The sequence below is a fragment of the Raphanus sativus genome, chromosome 6, assembly GCF_000801105.2.
Source record: "Raphanus sativus cultivar WK10039 chromosome 6, ASM80110v3, whole genome shotgun sequence".
Lineage (NCBI taxonomy): Eukaryota > Viridiplantae > Streptophyta > Magnoliopsida > Brassicales > Brassicaceae > Raphanus > Raphanus sativus.
This window is the reverse complement of record NC_079516.1, coordinates 10894279-10919216: the sequence shown is the minus strand read 5'-3', so window position 1 is coordinate 10919216 and position 24938 is coordinate 10894279. Positions and strand designations below refer to the sequence as shown.

Below are 24938 nucleotides of genomic sequence, written 5' to 3'. Positions count from 1 at the left end.
GTTAGGTTTAAGATTTTCCCAACCCGAACCAACCGAACCGAACCCGATCCGAACCGAACCACGTTGAACCGAACCAAACTAAACCGAACCCATAACCAATGTGCATATTAGTAATATACAATATACTAAAATGCTAAGACTAAATTTATTGTTAATTTTATTAAGGATTTTTTTTAGTTTTCTATTTACTTTAGTTAATTTTTGTTTCATGTTTATAATTTGTTAAAGTTTTTGTTTCAGTTTTACATTATATTTAGTTTACATAGTTTATTTTGTAGAGGTATTATTAACGATGTTTTTTTAATTTTCTATTTATTATAGTTAACTTTGATTTGATTGTGCTCTTATAAATGTTTTGTGTTTCTAAAAGTTTTTTCGGTTTTATATTGAATTTAGTTAACATAGTTTAGTTTTTTATAATCGTCAACATGATGATTTTATGACCATGCGTTTGTGTTTTAAAACCGAACCGAATTCAAACCGAACTGAGTTCAAACAGAACCGAAACCGATCCAAACCGAACTAACTATGGTTTACTTTGGTTGGATAAATCATTGAACCGAATTAACCAAACCGAACCAAACCCGAACCGAACCGATAAAATAACCGAAGTGCCCACCCCTACCAAAAACCAAATTTTCCCGTCAAAACCAGAAAACCGAGTTTTCCGCCAAAACCGGAAAACCGAGTTTTCCCATCAAAACTGGAAAACCGAGTTTTCCACACAAAACTGGAAAACCGAGTTTTCCCGCCAAAATCGGAAAAATATTTCACATTAATGATATTAATATTTTACATGATATTTTTAAAACAAATAAAGTAGTAATTTGGGTACCCATGGGTAAACCTATACACATTTGGGTTATTTTTATGGGCTAAATTTTAACCTTGATGTTTCTGGGTTTTCAAGAGTTGGGTATAAATTGGGTTGGGTTATTTGTGGGTTGGGCTAAGCTGGGTTATTTTACCCGCATTAACATCCCTAATTTTCACATATCAATAAAAATTAAATAGATTCTTTTATCTATTATTTTTAATTAAGTTTTTTATTAATTTAAGAGTTTTTTTAAAAAATAAATTCAATATATTTTTATATTTTGGGTTATATTTTAACATTATAGTGTAACATCATTAATTAAACTCTATAACATCAATCAATTAAATACGAAAACAAAAGACTGAATTCAAATCCAGAGGGAGCATCATCTCTTTTTTTTTTTTTTTTTCGACAAGATTACAGACTCATATAGACTCTGTAAACCAATTTGGGCGCTCTGTATCCATATGGACAGTAAACGACATCTGTTGCCTCACACCACGTGCTAAGCCATCCGCCTTCTTGTTTTTTGTCCTTGATATATGGATAATCTCCGAGCTGTGAAAACTCCTCTTGAGACTTCTGATGTCCTCTAAGTAGCTTGCAAAAGCCGGCCATTCTTCTGGTTCCGAAACCATCTTCACCAATTGAGAACAATCCGTTGCAAAAGTAACATTATACTGCCTTAAATTCCTCATACATTCCATTGCCCAAATAAGAGCTTCCACTTCCGTATGTAAAGGTGATTGACTTGCTCTCGTATTTCTTGCACCCAGTAATCCTTCGAAGCCTGGTAATGTACTATACCAGCCATGCCCAGAGAAAGGATCTCCGGATTTCCAAGATCCATCCGTAAAACACCATCGTCCTGATCGAATCGGTAAATCAGGCTCGGATCTCGCTGGAACCTGATTTGTCTGTATTAAAGCTCGTTGGGCTTCCGACCAGAGTAAAGATTCAGTCATAGCCAGTTTAAGAGTATCCTGTGGATCTATGTCCAAATTGCTGAAAACTTTATTATTTCTTCCTTTCCAAATGTACCAAAGTATCCATACAAAATAATCATCGTCCAATGCGGGTTTGATTCTCCAGAATAAATGATCCATATTCGTAAACAAGGATTGTCCTGGGAAGTAATCCGGATTTGTAGGGATCTTCGATAAAGCCCAGACCTGGACTGCTGGTGGGCATTCAAAAAATACATGGTTTATAGATTCCTTGTCTGCTCCACATCGATCACAGCCAGTATCTCCTTTCAGACCCCGGGCTTTTAGATTCTTCCTGACAGCTATACATCCTGACAACAACTGCCATAGAAAGTGTTTCATCTTTGGTGGACAACGCACTTTCCAGCAATGTGCTTTGAGATCCGTGACTGTAGGACCAAACTCTATTATCCCATTCCCTCTATCTGGATATGCCCTTTCTAGCTGATATCCTGATTTAACCGTATATTTGCCATTCTTTGTAAAATGCCAACCTTCTCGGTCCAGTGTTTGTACCCTACTCAAGGGAATGCTTTCAACAATTTTGACATCTGCAGGTTCCATTATTTCCTGTAAAGCCAATGAATTCCAAGTTCGCGACGCACTATGAATAAGAGCATCAACCGTAAGATCCGGTAAGAGAACGTGTTGTTTTTTATTTGCTAGTCTCGGGCGGTTGGTTGGGAGCCATGGATCATTCCATACTGAGATAGAAGATCCTGATCCCACCCTTTTGATTAGTCCTTTGCTAACCAGAGATCTAGCAGAGATTATACTACGCCATCCATAGGAGGACGAATACGATCTGGCCGGTTCCAGGGGTGAAGTGTTCCTGAAATACCGACCTTTGAAGACTCGAGAAAATAGAGAATTTGGTTTCTCTATGAATCTCCATAATTGTTTTGCAAGCATGGCTGTGTTGACATCCGTAAGATCTCTAAACCCCAGCCCTCCATCATCCTTATGTAGACAAACCTTGTCCCAGGATTTCCAATGTAAACCCTTTGTGTTTCCACTGGGACTCTACCAGAATTGGGATACCGCACTCGTTAGTTTTTTCATCACCGTTTTCGGGATACGATAACATGACATAATATGATTAGGAAGAACCGTTATCACCGATTTTATAATTACCTCTTTTCCCCCTTTCGTAAAAAATTTAAAAGTCCATCCGTTTACTCTGTTGTTCAAACGTTCCTGTACAAAACCAAAAACATGAACCTTAGACCCGCCTAAACTCTCTGGGATTCCTAAGTAAGTTCCCATGCCTCCTCGGTTTTGAATTCCCAAGATATCCCTAAGCTCCTGACGGGTATCCTCATCGATCTTATGACTAAACTGGATTGACGATTTCTCGAAATTAATCTGTTGACCCGAAACCTTTTCATATTCTTTAAGAATTACCAAAATTGCCTGGCACTCTTCCTTCTGCGCTCTACAAAAGAAAAGACTATCATCCGCAAACAACATATGAGATATTGACGGGCATGCCCTTGCCACCTTTATTCCTGTTAACCTTTTATCATTTTCTGCCTTCTTAATATTTGCTGTTAAGGCTTCCATGCACATAATGAATAATCATTAGAAATAAATTATTCTATAAAATTTAAACTAGGTGTTTTACTCGCACTTGCGGACTTAATAATTGTACTAAAATTTGTATATATATACATTATTAATTTAAAACCATTAGAAATAAATTATTTTCAAACTTTTGAAATATTTAGTAACTAATTAAATATATATTTTATTTTAATAAAATATGTTTTATTATGTAAAATAAATTTAAAACATTCATATACACGTAAAACAATATAATGGTTATATAATTATTTTAAGAATATATCATGATGTAAAATAGTTTTGGATAACATAATATAGAATATTTTTGGATATTGATGATTATGAAACTATTGAAATTTGTTTTAAATTTATTGGTAAGTATATATAAAAATATATTCTAATTATTTACTATGCGTAATAAAGACTTTAAATTCTCTAATTTTTAATGTGAGAGTTAAAAATTCACTGCGCAAATAATATTATAAAAATATTTTTGAATTCTTTGCTTAATTTTTCAGAAATTATCACAATGCGTGATTTCAATTGTTAGAAGAAATTTATCTTAAAAATAGTTGATTTATTATATATATATATATATAATATTTAATATTACTAAAGTAAATATAATATAAGTTTAAGTATGCTACCGTTATAATTTTTAATTTTTTCAAGATAATGATAAATTATCAATTAAATTATTAAAATTATTTATTAAGATTAATAATTGAATATAAAATATGACTAAACATAATGTCATGGAAAGCATAACAAGTGAGCAAATTCACTTTTCAAATAATAGTATATATACCTTTGAAAAACAGAGTGATTTTCCAAAAAATGACCTAAAACTTACTTTTAAATAATAGTATACCATAAATTCAGTCAAATGCAAATGCAAAACCTTCTCCATATGAAAATAAATAAAAATATATAATCACTTTTACAATTATATACCCTGCGAAGTCTTTAGAGGTTAATGAAGTTTTTTATGAGATGATTTCTATATAAGTATTCTCATGAATATAATTTTAAAATAATTTATAAAATTTATAGAAAATATCTGATGGAAAAAATTGAAATACTGTAATTATAAAAAAAATTATTGATGTAAATTTAGATAAAATTAAAAATTAAACTGGTTTATTTGAAATGTGACATACAAATTTTAAATGTTACATATTTATGCATATTATCATTTCATTTCATATAAAAATATAAACTATAAATGTTTTATTAAACATATAAAGTTATTTTCAAATATAAGTTAAATAATTTGATGATTAATATAATTCACACAAATATAGTTGAACTATAAGAATACAACAAATAAATTTTTATTTAATATCTCCCTTAAATATCAACATAGAATTGGAATTTATTTGGTATATAAAAAATTGGAGATATATTTATCTATCTTATTTAAATAGAAATACATCTTATTTGAAATAACATTGGAAATATAGAGTTGTTAATATACTCAAACATACTAATTGGTGTTTAAATATATAAATAAATATATAAAAATGGTCTATGTAATTAAAAATTATTAATTGACGAATATGTTATATAACATTTCATTTTGATTGGTTTAATATCCAACGATAATATGAGAAGCCAACAAATTATAGTTAATTAAAAAACGAGCAAACATCCTTAAGGCTGATGTTTGTGCAACATTACATTCGTGTGCTGTAAAGAATTTTATATGTTTATTCTACTAAGACAAAACACTTGTGCTTTTGCACCAATCAAGTCCTAGTATTCCTTAAATTTTGACAGTTTAGTTCGCAGACAAACATCAAACGAAACTATAAGCCATTTGTATAATTGTATTGCATGAAGCCTGATATGCAATTTAGCTGAAAAGCAACACTTGCTGTTTTGTAAACGTTGAAGAGCCTCAACGGAAAAAATTGATGAAGTGACCTGTGGTTTTTTAATTTCTTTTCCAATATACCAACGTCTGTACAATATTTCTCTCTCAATATTGTTCATTCTCCTATTACACCCGGGGAAAAACAAAATTTACAAGGACGTCTCCTCCAAAGCTGAGAAGTATATCCTTCCCTTCCTACCTCAGCCAAGAAGAATCATCTTAATCTGGAAAATCTTCGTACGGTGAAGATCCACTTGAACAATCACTTTCAAATACAGTGACCTCTCTTGATGATGATGGAAGTGATTCTCTTTGCTGAGAAGTTGAACCTAAGGAGAAGATAAACAAGCTAGAATGCTTAGTCCAACAGATAAAGAACAAGTTCTAGTGACATGTCAATTCTAAAAAAGTGTTACATAGTGAATGTCAGAATGTGCTAACTACCTCTTTGAGATCTTGGACGTAGTTTCTTAGTGTGACGTCTGATGAGCTTCTTAGTTTTCGTTATAGTTAATTGCCGAGCAAAAGGAGAGAATTCTACATCACTATCACTCCACTCCGCATGGAAATCGTTCTCTGCTTCACCTCTCATAGTTCTCAACACAAATGCTTTGGCCTTGCGCCTTTGCGTGTTGAATAGTCCTTTAACAGAAGTAACAAATCCCTCCCCTGCTCCATCACTTTGACGCTTAAACAAGGTGACTGGTTTCCCCGTTTGATCATTGTCACTTAGATTAAGGTCATTTTCAGCAGTCCCACGGTTTATCTGTGATTTGTCTTTGAATTTCTTCCCCTGAAATTTTGTTTGATTGTTATTATTAGCTTTACTTATCTTTTAACCTCACAACCTATCTAATGATTGTATATATATCTGACCTGCATTCCTGTAACAGACTTCAGTACTCCCCAAATGATGTGTTTCTTAACACGAGAAAACAGTCTTCTCCAAGTCCCAGTGAACTCAATACGGTCAAATGTATCCATCAACAACTTGAGGTCATTTACAACAAATCTTGAGCCCTCGTAGGTCACTTGAAGCTCCACCTGATGATGACATTGATGTAAACCGATTAAACCAAATCAATTTTCCGACCTAAGTGGTAGATATTTGACAAGTTACCTGGCCTATTTTGATGTTGTGAAACTCCATCATCTTTCTAGGCCTAGACTTTCCAGCTTTCTTTTCTTCATGAGAAGAGCGGCCAGGCTTGACAGCTTTTGTTTCTTTGGGCTTCTGTTTAGAGGAATCCTCCAGTTGTTCATTAGCTTCTCGAACGAGTTCATTAGCCACGGATTGTGCCACATTTTCTTCCCAAGTCCTATCAAAAGAAGATGTCCTTCTCAACTCCTGACCAAAACCATCAGTGCTAGACCTGAGGCTTAGCGTATTTGATTTCTGCCAGCAGAAGAGTTAAATAAGAAAAAGAATAGTTAAAGTTCGAGGAAAATTTTCAAATGCAGACTAAGGTGAAAGCTTACTTGAACAGAGTCAGCATTGCTTTGTGACAGCGCTGTGGCAGAAGCAGAGAACGCTGCAGAACTCCCGCGAGATGCTTCAACATTGGAGTGACTAGTTGTAGAAGACTCATGACCTGCTAACCCTTTCTTTACACGTTTCGAGCCAGCCGTTGTCGAAATTTTCCAAACTTCCTGCAGGAGAGAAAGTAATCCAAAAACGTTCAATACAAATTTTTTTAACAATGATCAGATTTGTATAATAAAAAAAGTTTAATTGTGATGCATTTGTGACCTGTCGTCTTTGGGAATCCTGCTCTTCCTCTGGGAAGAAATACTCCCACATCATTCTGTACATTGTTTCTGTCAAATGAATCCTCAGGGGGTAAATCGCCACCTACAAGATTTTCAGGTATTTTAAAACTCACAGGGTAAGAAAACATATAGTTCAATTATATGGTGTAGAGTGCTAACTAGAGTGGTTACGTTGGGTGACTATTTTAAATCCACTAAGAAACGAAAGAGAAAAAGATACATACATGGAAAAGCTCAAGAGGATAGTGTCCATCTTTTGGCGCTCCTTGCTTTGCATCTACATGTAGCATGAAATTCCTGCAAACAAAACTAAAGGTCAACTTCTAATGAATTTCACTTATCAGAACTGATACAAAGTTCGAATGCTTTTAGTCTCTTCGAACATATGTGGTGAGAGAGAGAGAGGAAGTAAACTTTCAAAGTCAGAACCAGCGTCAAATTAGTAATTATTGAAGTTTGAGTTTACGGTGCTAAGTTCTATATACCTATTGTTCCATTAATTTATCAAGCCATCAAAACCTCCATCAGTCAACTAAGAAACCATCATTCAGAATTAAAAAGCCTTGCAAAGCATGTCATATGATAACGTACTTTCCCCAGTCGATTGGAGGATTCCACGCTGATAAAAGCATATCCGACTTTGCATGAGGAAGACAGTTCCTCAAAACAAAGGACTTGGTTGTGAATCGAGCAACACCAATGTCTTTGTAATCTCGATAAAAGTCATAAATCTGCATGTAAATTCCAGTTAATATGAACAGATTCTTAATTAATTGCAACAGACTACGTATACTGCAATAGACTCTGTCAAGTCTGATTGGAGAAAGATTCTAAACAAGCTGCTTACCAAGTAACCTCATCATTTCACATTCTGTCATGGTGAATAACAAAACATAATAGGCATAAACTTACCATGTCATTTATCTCTGCTTCAGCAAAGGGTTTACCGTCTACAATCATGCTCCAAACAACCTTATTGAATTGCAAGGAAATGCACATAGCATATGATGGACTTTTGTTCTTTTCTTTTTCCATCAGTCGCAGCTGTGCAGCCTTCTGCAGCGCCATTCTTAGAGATGCAGAAGCCACCTTTCTAGACTTCTGTGCATATAAGAGCTCTTTCTCTAATCCTTGCACCTAAACAAACCAAATGCAACATCAACTTTATATTGTCACAACAATCTAATTTCACAGAAGGATATTAACAGGAGACAAACAAAAGGATGACACTTGGGAAAAACATAAAGTTCTTAGCTGATAGTTGCATAACGTAATAAAAAACAGAGTTTAACGGCTATGTGAAAGATTAATCTCTAAAACGGTGGTTACCTCACACTATCATCATAATATAGCATCTAAACATACTTCCTTCAGTGAAGTCTTACCAGTGTGGATTTTCTGGAACTAATCATCCATAATTCACCTTCCTTTTCCATATGTGTGTCATCCATACTGTCGGAACAATGAGACAATTTTCTAATATCATCAAGAAGCAACTTCCGTGCTCGCTCTTTCTCTTCGAGGTTGATTTTTGCAAGCTCTACTTCTTCAACTCCATAGGGAACTACCTCATCAGTCTCCTCTTCAACGTCTTCATCTTCAGTGGGACATTGGAGACTACTTTTCCGAGGCCTGAATCAGTAAAAGATACCCTTCTTAATGCTAGAAAATTTCAAAAATTAAACAGATATTTTAAGTATTTAAGTAGCTCTAGTCATCGGTGAATTGAAGTTGTATGGATCTTGAAAAACACTTATGTTTTATTTCAAGCTAGTTACTGCAGTAAGCAAGAGAAAATGGACGACAAATCTACCCTTTAAATTCTATTCAGGTTTCAATACTCACTTTGGAAGCCTTGCAAAGAGAAGATTAGTCAGAACATCCAGCATAACCTGGAATTGCCGAGAAGTCATTGTAGCGGTTATATTGTGTGAATTGAAAGTGAGTTCTTTTAGTGGTTTCACCTGCAAGGGCACAAGAACTAGGTTCTGAAAAGATTCTGAAACGGAAGTTCAAACAATATAAATAAATTTTAACTAATGGAAATGGCGTTACCTTTAAATCAGGATTTCTACCTTTGTGTCTTGTATACCTAAAGTACATGTCACAAGGCATGAAGACTCTTTCAAGTAAAGCCCCAGTACGTTTCACCTTTGGCGAGTTTTTACGAATTTTTGGGAGCCACTGCAATCCAGCTCCCGGGTCAACATCAGTCGGAGCAACATGAGCCTGTACATGCTCTAACATTACAGTAATTTCCGTCCGTGTCCATGTCATTTCAGGACTACATTCTGGAATCTGGACACTTTCAGTGCCTAGAGCCTGTTCAATCACTTCCACACCAACACGCATGATGGAACTAAACGATCGTGCTAGAACACGGCCACTAACAGCAGCAAGCAGAAAGCGTCCCTGCCATCAAAGTGACATTAATCAACCAGTAAGAAAATTCGGTTTTTAATGAACAAAAGAACTAACACTTTTGGTGGGTACTACATTCATCATGCAGCTTGTCTAAATAGTATATATTTGCCAACACGAGACTCTAACATATGCGTCCAGAGGTTTGAAGGCCAACTAAGTAGAATTAAACAGTCAAGACCCCAAAATAGATAGGTAATGGTGTCGAATGTGCATTCTCTTCTAAGGCAAAATTACTTACATTAGCTTCTTCAGAGTGAAGATTAAACTGTGGCTCAATGACATTCACCATGAAGTGACGAGTGCCTTCTTCCTCTGATTCGCTGTTCTCAACTTTACCTAGATCTAGGTCAAAGATACATAAGTTAATGATCCATCGCAAATAATGCAGCAAGTTCTTTAGAAATTCGAGTGCTTAAAGAAAGTTTGAGTAAAAGAAAAAAAAAACAAAACTGACGTTGATCATAAGATCAAGACATACCACCTCTGTCATATGATTTCTCAATTTTCACTGAGTGTGGCGGTGATGAAAGAGGTTCTGCCATCTCTATAGGCTGAGAAGGAATATTTCTTCCAGGGCTTGCAGAAGACTTCATCGTTACCCCTTGATGCGTTTCTTGACAAGATTCTTTTTGGCTTTCTTCAATAATCTTCCTCTGTGTATACTGACGCGAAGGAGAAGGTTTGGCAGGCTCAAATGCTTTTGATATTCCACCAACAAAAGACCAAACAGCATCTCTGTTCGCAATGGTCCACAGGAGTTTGAGGCCATATACAAAGATCCTTTGACAATTGTCAGCAATGACAACATTGTATCCATCATCATCACTAGGGTCTGATCGTATGTGCTCATCACTCTCGCTTCCGTTCTCAAATTCAGACCGCACATATGTCATCTCAAGATTTCTTCTTCCAGCCTCTTGCCAAGCTAATAGCCTTTCCGGATCAGCTTTTGGGGCCTGCCTTCTGATTGTAAAATAATCAGACGACAATAGAAAACCTTCATCGCGATGCTTCTCATCCCTCTTGCGATCCTTTCCACAGGGTACTCTGTCTATGAAAGCACTCTGAGTGTTTTTCCTCAAATCCTGAACGGTTGCTGGAATGCAAGGATGCACATCTTTATTAATAAAAGCCTTAGGCACGTGAAGATCAAGACCTTGATATACAAGGTCAAGCACATCTCGCTTGCACTCAAATGTATACTTCTGCTTCCCACGACTATAGCATAATTCGTATTTTAGCTTTGCCATGTTAAAAGTCAATCCTCTGGCAGGGTCATCAGAGTCCCAAGGCATGTAATTGATCAGGGAAGGAGTGGCATCTACACGGAGCATAAATTCCGTCATCACCTTATCTAGAGATAAGTTTCCTGATCTTGCAACTCTAGCGACACCAAACCTAGGCCATCTGGAGAAAGAACGCAACTTGTGAGGAGGATAGTACATCAAACCCCAGAACTTTAGTATCCATGCCAAATCATGAGCTCCAAGATTCATTGTCGGTGTCTCAGGCTTGTCTTGCGAGCTGTAGACAGTTCCACTGTCTGTTGACTGCTCTGTACCTGAGGAAGACTGGTGAAGTTTCTCCGATCTTAGGGAGAAATTCCACCGAAGCGAGAGTAATGTTGATCTGAACGGATCAAAGACCTTTTCACGAGGCTTTCCTTCAGTTGGAAATGCATATAGGTAATGATTCAAAGAATTCCCAGACTCGCATTCCCAGTCCATTGTAACTTCGAGATTAAACACAGGGGCTTCAATAAATGCAGCTCTAGAGGTGCCGACTGGAACTTTTAAAGAGTGTCGGCTAATCAAACTCTCCAGACTGCTCAGTTTTATCTTGAAATCTTTAGCATTGACAAACACACGACCATCTGACTGGCGAAGTTCAATAGGAGCAGTCACTATTTGAAGTTTATCAAGACACTCATACGGATTTGTTGTAGCAAGAATATCCCACTTTGATTCAGAAAAAGATAAAGTGATATTGCCATGAACATAGTTTCTCATATCATCCCACCAAGGTAAGCTTCGTTCTTTTTTAATGACAGGTTGAACACCTGGACTCCTATGACTCAGATTAGCTCTACGAAGAGCCACAGTGAAAGCATAGCTAACGTCTGCAAACGCCGGTTCGTAGCCAACTCCAAAGGAAACTTGTCCTTGTTGAAAATGTATACGCAAATCTGAGTAGGTCTTCATCGGCGGAGTTGTGCCAGTTGCTGACCGGAACATTCGCACTTTTCTCCATCTGCCTACAAATACGTCTTGGGAAATTTGTGGTTGAAAACACGTTGCCTAATTTAAAAGAACAATCACAAGCAGTCAAATAATTAGTCAGTTAAGGCCATTACCAGAAAACGGTGAGTCACAGAACAAAAATTAATCATAAATATAGCAAGAAATAATCATACCTGCTGAGCAAGCACAATACGACCTTCACATTTGCCAGAAGTGCCAGAGAGAAGAGGGAGTGTGTAATTTCTTAGCTGAACTACCAAGCTTCCAGTTTTCAAATCAACATTGCTTCCATATAACCGAGAAAAGGGTATGTCATTTTTTTGACAAATAGGATCAAGCTTCTTCAAGACTTCCATCAAACCAGCATCACCACCATGAACTGCCGTCAAGCTTAAATCAAAATCTGTGGCACAAACAGAGAGAAGATAAATTCTAGCAGAACTTGGCTTAAAACCTGCCTGAAATCCTTCCGTACAGGCACCTGAACCCTCTGAGGGAGTTAAACCCTGACATGCCTGATAATAGGATTGAAAAGACCGTTTATGAATCTCATCCTTGACTTTGTTAATAGCTAAAGGATCCTTGACATCAATTTCAACCCCATCAAAAAGCATCTTCCTTTCATCTGAAGGATCACTTGTTTCAGCACCTTTAGAAGACTGAGTAGTTTTGTGAATAAAATCTTCAAGAAATTTCAATCTTACAGCCAACTCGCAAGCTTCCTTCTTAACCAGATGATAGTGTTCATCAAGCCAACCCTGAATTGGTTCTTCCTCAATATCTGCGGTAAGCCTGCGTATGCAAAATCTTACGCGGCCAAATTTTGGACTAGATTTCTTACTCTTAGGCTTCGAGCTTTCTTGCTTTCCTGGAAAACTGTTTTTACCTTTCGCTACAGTTATAAGTCTCAAGGCTCGCAACATGTCTTCAATCGAATCATCTATGGCACGCAACTGCAGCTTGTGTGGCATGCAAATATGCACATCAAGCCCTTGTACTACCCAGTCCCAAGGACCACCTGTCATTACAGGGACTCCATCAGATAAACTCGATGAGGCAGAAGGAACTCTTGATATTTGCATTCTTGTAGTTTTAAACACTCGAGATTCATTAAAAGCAAGCATAAGCCCCTCAAGAAGCACTCCTATACAGGCATTCTCAGAAAATATTGATTGTGCCTCCAATTTAACCTCTACCCCATCTCCTACCTCAGCTGATATTGTCAACCTTTCCACATCAATAGCAAACATAGATTCTTTTTTCTTCTGCTTGTCAACAGAGTTGGACAAATTTATTTCTTCACCCCAGCCACCATCTTTCACACTAGAGATGCCTTCCCTTTCATGTTCTTTAAGCCTTTGTGCATAAACCAGGGATTTCAACCGCAAAAACAGTTCATAGAAAGACAAATGGACGTCAGGTTCCCAACCCAGTGAAATATCAGTAGCACTGAAGAGAGAACAAACGCCTATTTCATTGAGACCACCAGATCGACGTACAAGCTTCGCGTTGTGCATATCAAACAACTTGACCTTTGAACAAGGTTTATGCTCCTCCAAATATTCCTGGTAGATAGACATTGCTCTTCCAAGCTCCATCTGCGTTGAGTGTTTATCCTTGTTGAGACAAAATTTAAAATGTGATATTTCCAGAGAGACCGAGTACTTCAGTCTTTTACACTCTTCAGAAGCAGTAGACTGAATGTTCGCTGTGCGTAGTCTGCCATCAGCCAATGAGCTAAACTTAACTCGGCCACCTTGTGATCCATAGTTGACTGTTTTAGGATCGTCAATAACTGTGTTATCCAATCCTGTCTCGTCACAGAAATTCACACAGCAACGTTCAAGATTTAGGTTCACAAGCCTAGTTCCTTTCCCAGATCCTTTGGATGGTTGCACTCCTCCAGATTGATTCATCTTTTTGCCGGAAACAGATAATGTCTTGAAGAGAGCTTTGAAGGACATAGCACTAATTATGAGGGATTCAACACGCTTGAAAGAAAAGTAAATACACATTCCAGTCACGTCTACTGAGAGTATCAATTTACTTCTGCAACCAACTTCGTCAGATGATGTTCTGTCACTTCTTCCCCAATCCAAGCTAAGCTTTGCTATATGCATTAACGAACCAGAGTTCGGCTCTATTCCGAAAAGGTTTTCTTTAAAGCATTCCTGGTACTCATCTGCCAGATGCAGATTCAATTCACCAAGTTCAACATGAACTGCTGTTCCCGTATTCGAAACGTTATTAGCAAACACATGCGACGACTGCGAACAAAACTGCATATAAAAAACCAAGAACATTATACTGTTTAGCATATAGTAAAGCAAATCCATATGTGCGCAACAAATAAAGAACAAAACAATCAATTACGTGAAAAGTCTTATATGGCCCTATCTCACGACTACAGTCTAAAATTAATCAAAACTGGGTCAGAGAGATACACTTCAGTTACTTACATGAGACATAGGCAAACCATCAATACCATATAGCATAACAGTCATCTCAGGGGCTGAAACTGTGCCTGTCCACATAATGGCATTCGTATCAGAAGCTTTTGATTTCCCGAGTGTGTGAGTGGGACCTTGCAGCACCAGTTTTTTCTTTTTCAAGAAATGAAGACGCAACCAGGGCTGTAGCCTAGAAATGAATAGGTTGCATCTTGTACCTCCCAGCTTTATATCAACTTCAGCTCTAATAGGCAGAACCGGCTGAAAAAAAAAATAACAAGGAACATAAACATTTCATGATTTAAAAAGTATAACTCAAACTGATGCATACCAACATAAGATACTGTTCGTTCTGCATAAATTCATGTGATACAAAAATAAAGTGCATTTCCTTTATGGTGATATGAAATAGATAGTCCATTAATTAGATCAACTAAAAGAGCTCATGATCTAATGGGAAAACTGAGGGGTAAAACATCAAACAGAGACCTGTCAGTTGTAAGGAAACAAAAAAAAATAGGCATAGCTTTCCCAAGTCAGATTATTGAGTCAAATGCAAAGAGCTTCGAGAAATAGAAAGTGAAAAATGTATAATGTCATGAGATTTCGAACCTGAATTGGGATGTAGATAAACGAGACCACATCAACTTTCATAATCTCCAAAACAGAGAACTCAGCTTCTCTAAAAAGCTGCAAGGAAACACAAGTGCAGAGAATTAGTAAATAAGAGATTTGGAAATCATATATCTGAAGGAGCTTACACAATCATACATGAATCTCACTGAGTTCCATCTGAACATCGAGACGTGTACTCTCTCCTGTGTCTTCAAAATATTTTGATTTAACACTCCTTAGTTGAATTCCTGTGATGTTATTCTCAGCAACCAGATCATGTTCTCGATTGACACATCTCACATCCAGTTTGGGTAGTTTGAACGAAATCTGGTCAGCAAGACCAAAGCATCAGTAGAGCTTAGATGAAAACAATGACTTTACTTTCTATATCAGATTAATCTACATAACGCAGACTCACTGAAGACACGTAAAATCATTGGCCAAGACAATTTTCATATGCCAACTTACCATTTCAGGAAAAGACGACGAATATTTTGCGAGAGCTACCACCAGTTGATGCTCTTTAGGAGATTTCTTGGCAGATGAATCAGCAGTAGTTGACGTTACAACTTCATCTGAATGAAGAGTAGATGATGACTGTTTGCTCTTTGGAAATGAATCCTCATCAAAAGTCAGAGTTACATCTCCAGATATAACTTCCACATTTCGTAAAAAGATACCTACAGCCCTACGTTAAAAAAACAAAACAACAAAACTGAGCAAACCACTTATTGAGTAAAGATTTATCTTCTGACAAATGCATCTTAAAAGGTCAGAGAGCAATCTAGAGGAGAGTTTCCCAAAAGAGCTTACAGATGTAATCCAGTTAAGGAGGTACCTGTCATGTCCAAACTCAGTAGAAAGAGAGAGCTCATCACAAAACAAAGCAGGAGAGGATCTGTCTGATGTGGCAGAGGTCGTTTGGGAAGCAGTAGACCTTTCAAAGCTTGAGCTAGACGACTGATCAGACATCATGCGTGACTCACATAAGTGAACCAGAATCGGTAATACATGCAGCTCTACATATAGATTTGGCTTTGTCCCACCATCTTTCGATATATCCAACTTCAGTTCCTTGACTTCCATTATTGCCTTTCGGGTCTGCATTTCACCTAGATCGTTAGAAAATTATTTCCATAGACATCAACTAAAAGCAATCAAATCTCCGTCTTGTAGATGAAGAAAGATGGCAAACTCAAACCAATTACCTTGACAACCATATCCGCGACGGAAACTGAAAGAAACCTCGCAATATTAGCCACCACCATCCACTTTCCCCAGCCTGAATTACGAGGTTTCTGACGTTTGGGTTTGGGTACATTATTTGTTGAAGTGGATGACCTCATTACAACTTCAAGATCACATATCAAGACTTGCAGTTTAGGATCTCTAGAAAGAAAACCAACGCCGAGTTTGACCAAGGACTGTCGTAAGCTTACTTTAATTTCACCAGCAGACACGGACTCGATAGCACCCTGAAAAAAACAGTCAAACCAGAAGCAAATCATCAAAAAAAAAAGCAAAGAAATACTATTCAAGTAGAAGAAACGCAATCAATCATCCAAAAAAGAAAAAAAGATTGATACTAGTACATCACTAACAATACTGCTACATAATGTAAAATTCAAAGAAGAAATAAAACTACAGTGGTCTTCTACAGAAACAGTCCAAGTATAAAGCAAAAAAAATAAGAACTGATACATTGATCTTCTACAGAAGCAATCTTTCTTAGCTACATTGATCTGACAAGAGTGCTTTGATTAAAGGGTTTAGAGAAATTTCAACAAGACTCGCCTTATTGAACTTGACCGTGACATCCCTGAGGCATTTCCAACCGCCAACACGGAACACAACAGATGCTCCCAGCACTCGGCTAAGAATCCACGCAGAGAATCTTGAACAAAGTCTGGAGAGTCAAACAATAATAATTAGGGAATGTGCATATCTCTCGAACTAGAACTCGAGCAATTCAAGAAACTGAGAGAGTGACTCACACGAAGATCATCCATAAGACGATGGAAAGAATCAGGAACCCGAAGAAGAACTTAGCAGGTGAAGCCGCCATCTCAGAGAGAGAGAGAGAGAGAGATCTCACTTTTTTTCACCCGCCCGCGGCACTGAACCAAACGGTTTCCAAGCAAAACACCATTTTTAAGGAAATGGAAAACCCTAAGAGTTGAAAATCGATCAGAATTGTGGGAGAGTGTGAGCTGCTGCTTCAGTAGGCGGAAGATCAGATCCAGCGAAGTTGTCAAGTGTGATCGCTGGAGAGAGACTGTTTTTGCTGGTCTGATGAATGGACCATGTGTGGACTACTGGTGACGGGTTGAGAGACGGTAGTTTGGATCCACTGCGGAAAGGTGTACCGTAAGGTCCGTGGTTTCGATTGTGTCTCTTGGGGTTGGGATTAACTACTTTGGAGTCAGCGACGTCAACCATAACGACTCTTTTTACTCGATTAGTTTTTTGGTTTTTAGTTTTGGAATTTTACGAATACTTACTAAAAGTATCACTGTTTTCTAGCTATCCCCACCACAAACTCAACTTTGTATTGATAGTGATTGTTAGGCATTTTACAACAATCACCAAAAATATTATAAATTGCTTTAAATTGCTATGAATTTCTTAAAATCAAAAGTGGATTTGTGTGAGCTTTTGTGGTGGTGATGGACGATTGTAAATGGATAAATAAATATAAAAAAACTTCTGAAATTTTTTGAAAAGAAAAACAAAAATATTTTAATTTAAATTCACAAACAGTATCATACTTTATTTTATAAAAACTTTAAACAAGAATATTCATTATAATTTTTAAACATTAATATATTTTTATCACAATAGTATGTTTTCAATAATTTTATAATGTTATCATATGTTAATATTGGTAATTTATTATTAAACCACAACATTATCTCATAATCAACCAATCACAAATATCCCGAATGTACTATTTTCTAATTGTGCACCAGTCGTAGAAATCGCTTAATAATGCTAGAAACCGCAACCACTCACATCTGTGAACTCCCGTAACCACAGCGACCACTGCATTTCAAACAGCCACACTATAAAACTTGAAATTCTTATTTGTTAATTCATTAGATAAGTTCAAGTTATTCACAAAAAATATCATTATTCCTTTTCTTCCAACCATGATTATTTTACTTTATCATCTTCATTTTCTTCTTGTATTTACAACACTGTTATTACTATCAATATACGAACCAAGGAGATGACAAACCTATACTCCAAGATGAAATTTATCAATTGTTGAAAACATTTAAGTCAGTAGTTATCTTTGATAACAAATGGAAAGAAGAAGATTGGCTTATCAAGCAAATATTTCCACACAAAACAGGTGATAAAAGAATGATAAAATTACAGATCAAACTCATTATGCTCTGTGTTACATTACTAACAGATGAGTCAATATTTTTACAGGTTCGAAGGTGCCACTCACTTCTCAAATGAGAGAGTCGCAGGACGGGGAGAAACGTATATCCACTTCAAGCCGTATTGGAGGAACCAATGACAACAACAACAATTCATTTAGTTGTGTATTGTCTTTGAGCTTTGAAGAGTTGCCTAGTTATTTGAAGTATTCCTTCCTTTACTTTGCCCATTTCCCAGAAGATTATGAGATAAATGATGACGTTCAAGTGGTTTCCATGACTGGGATGGGTGGTCTTGGGAAAACAACTCTTACTAGACAAGCTTTTAATCACGACAAGGTAAAAGCAAGTTTGATAGACTTGTATGGGTGTGTGTTTTACAAGTTTGTAATACGATGAATGTCTGGTAATAAATCTTGCGGACTCTCAGATCCAATGAAGAAAAAAAAGAAAATCTCCGAGATGACGAAAGCTACACTCCAGGATAAACTCTTTCAGTTGTTGGAAACATTTAAATCATTAATTGTTTTTGATGATATATGGAAAAAGATGATTTGGGACCTAATCAAGCCAATTTTTCCACAAAAAAAAAAAAGTCAATTGACCTCCTTAGAACATCTCCAAGAGCCTTTCATCCATTCATTTTTAAAGGCTTTTGCACTCTAACAGCCCTTTATCCCTTCAAATTTTAAAGGGTGAACAGTACACCTCCAAATATGAAGGGGCACTGTACAGACCTTTAAAAACACTGTTTACTTTTCACTTTAGTCCTTCTATTATATATGTTTAATGATTGTGTACTTATTGTTTCTTATTTGGTATTCTACTATTATAATTATATTGACACTTAAATATTATGATTTTGGTCTTATAAAATTATTTTAAAATAATAATAATAATATATTAATTTATATTATATACCAATATATACTAATATTCAATAAAAACAAAATATAAACATATTATTTCACACATTATATTTTAGAAAATTTTACACAAATACAAAATTATATTACAATCATAATATTTTACATCAAATAAAAGTTACATAAACTGAAATATTACACATTAAAATATATCTTACAATACTAATATTCAGATAAATCCATAAGCTGAATATTAAACTTATGCGTTTTCAACAATTTCTAGCACGTAATATTAAGCTTATGCGTTTTCAACAATTTCTAGCTGAATATTAAGCTTATGCTTGTGCCATAAACGAAGATATGTATTTTCAACAATTTTTAACACGTAATCTTCGAATAAAAAAATAAGGATGCTCATTTAGCACTTAAAAATACTTTGATTGAGTATATTTGGAAGCATTACGGAAATAATCGTATTGATTAGTTTTGTATTTTTAATATATATATATATATTGTAATTTGAATTGTTTATGTTTATTATTATATGTAATTTTATGTTTTTATGTTTTTTATCTTTATTATAAGTAATTTGATGTTATAATTAAATATTTTTACTAATTATGTCAATAATAAATATTAATATGTATTTACTGTTAATTTATAAAATTTTAATGAATATAATGAACTATTTCTGAAATTAAGGACTAAAGTGTAAAATATAAATTTTCAAGAAAAAAAAATTTGAAGGTCACCATTGGAGAATCACCCCTTCAACCCTTTATTTTGAAGGTGGACCCTACAGAAAATGAAGGGGCTTGTTGGAGATGCTCTTATGGTACTAAATAAAAGGAAAGATTAAGGGTTATTGGTAGAAGAATTTAAGAAGAGTTATTAAATTTGAGATTCTATTGTTATTGGTTTATGAATTTTTAAATCTGAATAGAATCCATTATTATTGGGGTGATGATTTTTAAATTCCACTCAAAATCTTGGTTATTGGAAAAGTTTAGTTTTTATTGATTTTAACATTCTATTGAAATCTATTGTTATTGGGATGTAAATTTTCTTTGTTTTTACTCATAAGACTCAACTTTGAGAATATCAACTATACCCATAAGATTTGAAATCTATGCAATAAAATACACTCACATACAAAAAACACACAAAATAGAATAATGAAATAATACAAAGCAATTTTAACATAATACAAATCACAACTTAATATATATATATATATATTATAAAAATGTAATAAAAGTTAAAAACTTTTTAAAATATTTTTCGAATTTCAAAAAAATAAAGAAATTGAAAAATGAAAAAAAAATTATATAAAAAGTTCAAATTTAAAAACATATATTTCGAAACTATACCTTTACAGTTTCAACATATAATAATTATTATGTTGTTTTATCATTTTTGAATATATAATTAAATCTATAAATATTAAAAATCTGAAAATAAAAAATTTGAAAATAGTTTGAAAATTAGTTTCAAATTGCAAAAATATTTTTTAAATGAAAAAAAAATCTAACTTTTATAATAATTTCGAATTTAAAACATATAATTCAAATTTTTAAAATTATTAATTTTATTATTTCTTTATTACTCTTTGTATATATATATATATAATATATATATATATATATAAGCCAAGTACATCTCTTTAATGAAAACTCTTTTGGTAAGCCAAATTGATGAAAATCTATATCAATCTAAGGAAGTTATGATCAAATTTTATAACAATATATATACAATTTTACAATCCACATAATTTTTAAAATCTATCAGTTCTTAAATTTCACAAACTCTATGCAAATTTATCTCCCAATAACCCCCCTTAAAATAGAGATGAAACTTATCATGCCTTTATGTTTAATGGCTGACGGAATAAATGTTTACAAGTTCCAAGGTACTATGTACTTACTTCTCGAAATGAAAGAATCGCAGGACATTGAAAAACGTATATTCCTTCTATTTCAAAATGTTATATATTCTAGACTTTTTACACATATTAATAAAATATATTAAATCTCATTTATATATGCATAATTTTTTTGTAATTATCTTTTTCCCATAATTTTAAACCAATAAAAATTCAATAAGTGAAACTAATTCTTTTGAAATTTGCAATTAGTGAATAGAAAATACATTGAAAACATAAAAAATAGATCTTTTTGAAACAATTTTTCTAGAATATGTAACTTTATGAAACGGAATAAGTATCTATATTATTAAAGTTGAAGTACACAATTAGATTGTTTGGAAACAAAGATAGTATGATAAGTGAGATATGTTTGGAAACATGGATATTAAATAAATGAGATATATTTGGAAACATGGATAGTAGAGATGTGTACTTTTTTATTTACATATTTAGCCATTGTATTTTCAATAAATTAATAACAAATAAAAATTGTTTAGAAACATCAATAACATATTCAATACTTCTTTTGTTTAAAACATTTAGCCATTGTAATTAAACAACATTCTTTCTATATTTCTTTTGTTTACAATTCTATCACTATTTACAGTTTTTTTTATTTACAATTCTTTATGGTGAAAATAAAAACACAAACTGAAACACAAATAGTATATTATATAAAACAATTTTTAAAAACAATATTATTATCTTATATAGTTTAGTAAAATATAAAAATTTCAAGAGTTCAATTTTCAAAAAAAAAACAATCATAAAATTAATAATAATTTATAGAAAACTAATGCAAAACATTAAAATTTTGAAACATGGATAAAAGTATATCAGTTTTAAAATATACAAAATGGACTAATCTAATTACCTAAAACATTGTTTTGTCTAATAATCATAAAAATAAAATTTAAATTTTATATACATATTTCAAATCAAAATAATAATTTAAAGTATATTTATATCAAAAATTGATTTAAAATATGCATATATTTAAAATTTTATTTTTACTAAAATATTTCAATAACCATTATTAAAAAATGTTTTCAATGTATATAAGAAAAATACAAAAAGATTAATTTAATACCAACTTAAATTATGGTTTTTGTATTTCAAATTAAACTTTAGTAATATAATATATGTGATAATTTATAAGATTGTACATATAAAATACTATTAATTATATGATTATTAATTATATGATGATATATATATGATACATAATAGTGAATAGGGCTGGGCGTTCAGGTATCCATTCCGGTTCGTTTCGGATTTGTTTGGGTTTCCGGTTTTCGGAGTCAAAGATTTCAGCCTCATTTATAATATTTATAAATTTCAGTTTCGGATTATGACTAGGGTTGGCGTTCAGGTATCCATTCGGATTCGTTTTGGATCTGTTTGAGTTTTGGGTTCTAGGGTTAAAGATTTCAGCCCCATTCAAATATTTCTAAATTTCGGTTCGAATTATATCGGATCTTTGCGGGTTCAGTTCGGGTTCGGATAACCCTTTTTTTTCTTAAATTCTAGTATAATTTTGAATTTCTTAAAATCTATAAATAAAATAATATATTGTATATAAATCTGAATAACACATGTCAGAATACCTAAACTTAACATATAAATTGGTTTGTTTTAAATTTTTGATCAAAAATCAATAATATTATTTTAAATATTTTTGGTGTTTGAGTGTACTTCCACTATGTTAGATATTTATATTTGACTATTTTATATATTTTCAAGTATTTAAACCAACTAAAAGTATCATATATATTCTGGATGTTTTTATATACACTAAAACTAAAAAATAATTATATATATATATATATATATATATATATATATATATATATAAGTATATAAATCTTTTTCAGATACATTTGGTATCCAAAATACTTCGGTTCGAATTGGTTATGGTTTCGGTTGTGTAAAATATCAAAAATTTGAATATTTGAAAATATTTAATCAATTTTGGTTTGGATTGGTATTACTCTTTCGGATCGTGATCGGTTCGGTTCTTCAAATTTGAATTTTTTATCCAGCTTTGATATTAACATGAAAAATAAATAGCAATATATTTTTAAAATATATACCCGCACGCCTAATCTATATTAATAAAACTCAAGTACAAATTGAGATTGATTGGTAACATGGATAGCATTTTAATAAATAGGTGTGTTTGGATACTTAGATTGTAGTTATAAAAATAAACTAGATTCTGACCCGCCCTTTAGAGAGGGCGGGTATATTTTTTTGTTTTAGTTTAATTTTAATATTTATGTTCTCTTTGTGTATAAATCTTAATCAAAATGTATTTTACTAAATAATATCAACTTAAAAATTAATCATGTATGCTTGGTTAGGGCTAGGTTTCCGGTCGAAACCGCCAAACCCGCGGGTTTCAATTTTGTTTTGGTCAAACTATGACCTACACAACCCGCAAACAAATAATTTATACCGGAACCCGCCTTATTTAATTTTGCGGTTATCCGCGGGTTATAAATTTTTTAAAATAATTATTTAATTTAATTATTATAAAAAATAAAAATATATTTATAATAAAAGTTATATATTTTTAACTTTAAAATTGTTTTTTAAAATTATCATATTTTTAAAAATTGTTTACTTTTCTTTTATTTTTATTTTTCAAATACTTTTCGGGTCGGCGGGTACCATCAATCCAAAATCTACCAACCGCATTCATCCCGAGTAAAATACTCATTATGTTTTCCACCATAGAAATAAAAATTAGAAGCAGAAACAAATACATATATTTGCGGTTTAAAATTCCAACTCCAAGTAACGCAATGTTCACAATAGGAGGATGCTATGCTAGGATTGATTTGTTAACTAAAATGACTATATTATCTTCTTGTCAACAAACGTCTCTCTCTTATTGGCCCAGCCAAAAATTAATCCAACGTGTATTAAAGGACCTAAAATTTGGCAGTTTGGCAATTATCTAAATTAATCTAATGTGTATTAATAGAATTGACTAAAGAGCAGTTATAAAATTTAAAAGGTGGATACAAACATATATTAATAGCACATACTGATACTTTAATAGAATGATCCGCCCTTAAAAAGCGGATATATTTGGTTTTATATATTTTTTAGAAATTTAATTTTGTATTTGTGTTTTTCTTTATAAAATATTTTTCTTAAATAATTAATAAGAGATTTTAAGCTATTCTATTATATAGTTAGACTAAATATATATCAATAGATCATGTTCTTAATTTAACAGAATATATGTTACGGCCATATTTCATTTGTTTTGAGCATCTTTTTTTGTCATTTGGGCCTCTTTAATTTTTAATTAAAACATATGGGTTCAAGCCAGTTAAATTAACCGACATAAATATATTTGTGCTTTTTCATTCGAGAAATTCTTGGGTTCACCCCTAAAGTGAACCTTTAGGTTCACCCAACCAATAGTATTTCGTTATTTCATATTCGATATCTTTAAGAAAAAGGAAATAAAATATTGTCAAGTTATATTATATTTTAAATTAAAATAAAAAATAATATTAATTGTAAACAAAAACCTGTTTTAAAAATATATATTTTTAATACCGTCAACTAAACACTAAACCCTAAACCCTTGGATAAACCCTAAACCATTGGGTAAACCTTAAACCCTTGGTAAATCCAAAACACTTGGATAAATTCTAAATCCTAGAGTTTAAGATTTATCGAAGGGTTTAGGGTTTACCCAAGGGTTTAGGGTTTAGTATTTAGAGTTTAGGGTTTAGTGTTTTGCTGACCGTATTAAAAATATATTTTTTAAAAATAAAAAATTTAGGATTTATCCAAGGGTTTATCATTGATTTAGGGTTTATGATTTAGAGTTTAGGGTTTATTGTTTTGGTCACGGTATTTTAAATATAATTTTTTTTTTGCGACTACTATTATTTTCTATTTATTTTTTATTTTAAAAACATAATAAAATTTGACAATATTTTGTTTCCTTTTTTAAAAGATACCGAATATGAAATAACGAAATTCTATTGGTTGG

At 33.2% G+C, this 24938-nt stretch overlaps 2 protein-coding genes across 7 annotated transcripts; both read right to left on the bottom strand.

The window, feature by feature from the left end:
* Positions 1-1242: 1242 nt before the first annotated feature.
* On the bottom strand, positions 1243-3366 carry LOC130495523 (uncharacterized). Its single transcript, XM_056986927.1, has 4 exons — positions 2938-3366; positions 2557-2826; positions 1590-2373; positions 1243-1439 (listed from the first exon to the last, which is right to left on the bottom strand). Exons 1-4 carry the CDS (start codon positions 3364-3366, stop codon positions 1243-1245), a joined length of 1680 nt encoding a protein of 559 aa, XP_056842907.1.
* A 1913-nt stretch (positions 3367-5279) lies between these two features.
* LOC108811839 (protein SABRE) lies at positions 5280-17135 on the bottom strand. 6 transcript variants are annotated; one of them, XM_056989382.1, is made up of 23 exons: positions 16736-17126; positions 16536-16647; positions 15950-16216; positions 15580-15842; positions 15210-15429; positions 14898-15068; positions 14739-14816; positions 14136-14387; positions 11850-13955; positions 9915-11733; positions 9675-9778; positions 9068-9424; positions 8858-8904; positions 8398-8644; positions 7925-8149; positions 7604-7743; positions 7237-7309; positions 6993-7094; positions 6722-6892; positions 6363-6638; positions 6119-6286; positions 5687-6035; positions 5280-5571 (listed from the first exon to the last, which is right to left on the bottom strand). In XM_056989382.1, exons 1-23 carry the CDS (start codon positions 16804-16806, stop codon positions 5462-5464), a joined length of 7728 nt encoding a protein of 2575 aa, XP_056845362.1. In that variant the 5' UTR covers positions 16807-17126; the 3' UTR covers positions 5280-5461. The 6 variants fall into 6 exon arrangements, 5 of the variants coding, with proteins under 5 accessions (XP_056845362.1, XP_018439446.2, XP_018439447.2 ...); XM_018583944.2 differs by having other exon boundaries at positions 8858-8976; positions 9918-11733; XM_018583945.2 differs by having other exon boundaries at positions 8858-8976; positions 9675-9772; positions 9918-11733.
* Between the last annotated feature and the right edge of the window lie 7803 nt (positions 17136-24938).

Excerpts from the sequence above, each read along its gene's own strand:
- LOC130495523 (XM_056986927.1), bottom strand. The coding sequence starts at position 3,366 with ATGGAAGCCTTAACAGCAAATATTAAGAAGGCAGAAAATGATAAAAGG. Across the intron at positions 2,374-2,556 it reads TAATCTCTGCTAGATCTCTG|GAAATAATGGAACCTGCAGA; the intron begins GTTAGCAAAGGA and ends TTGGCTTTACAG. Across the intron at positions 1,440-1,589 it reads AGGCTTCGAAGGATTACTGG|AAGAATGGCCGGCTTTTGCA; the intron begins GTGCAAGAAATA and ends TTTCGGAACCAG.
- LOC108811839 (XM_018583943.2), bottom strand. The coding sequence starts at position 16,806 with ATGGCGGCTTCACCTGCTAAGTTCTTCTTCGGGTTCCTGATTCTTTCC. Across the intron at positions 16,648-16,735 it reads GTCTTATGGATGATCTTCGT|ACTTTGTTCAAGATTCTCTG; the intron begins GTGAGTCACTCT and ends TTGACTCTCCAG. Across the intron at positions 11,734-11,849 it reads GTATTGTGCTTGCTCAGCAG|GCAACGTGTTTTCAACCACA; the intron begins GTATGATTATTT and ends CTTTTAAATTAG.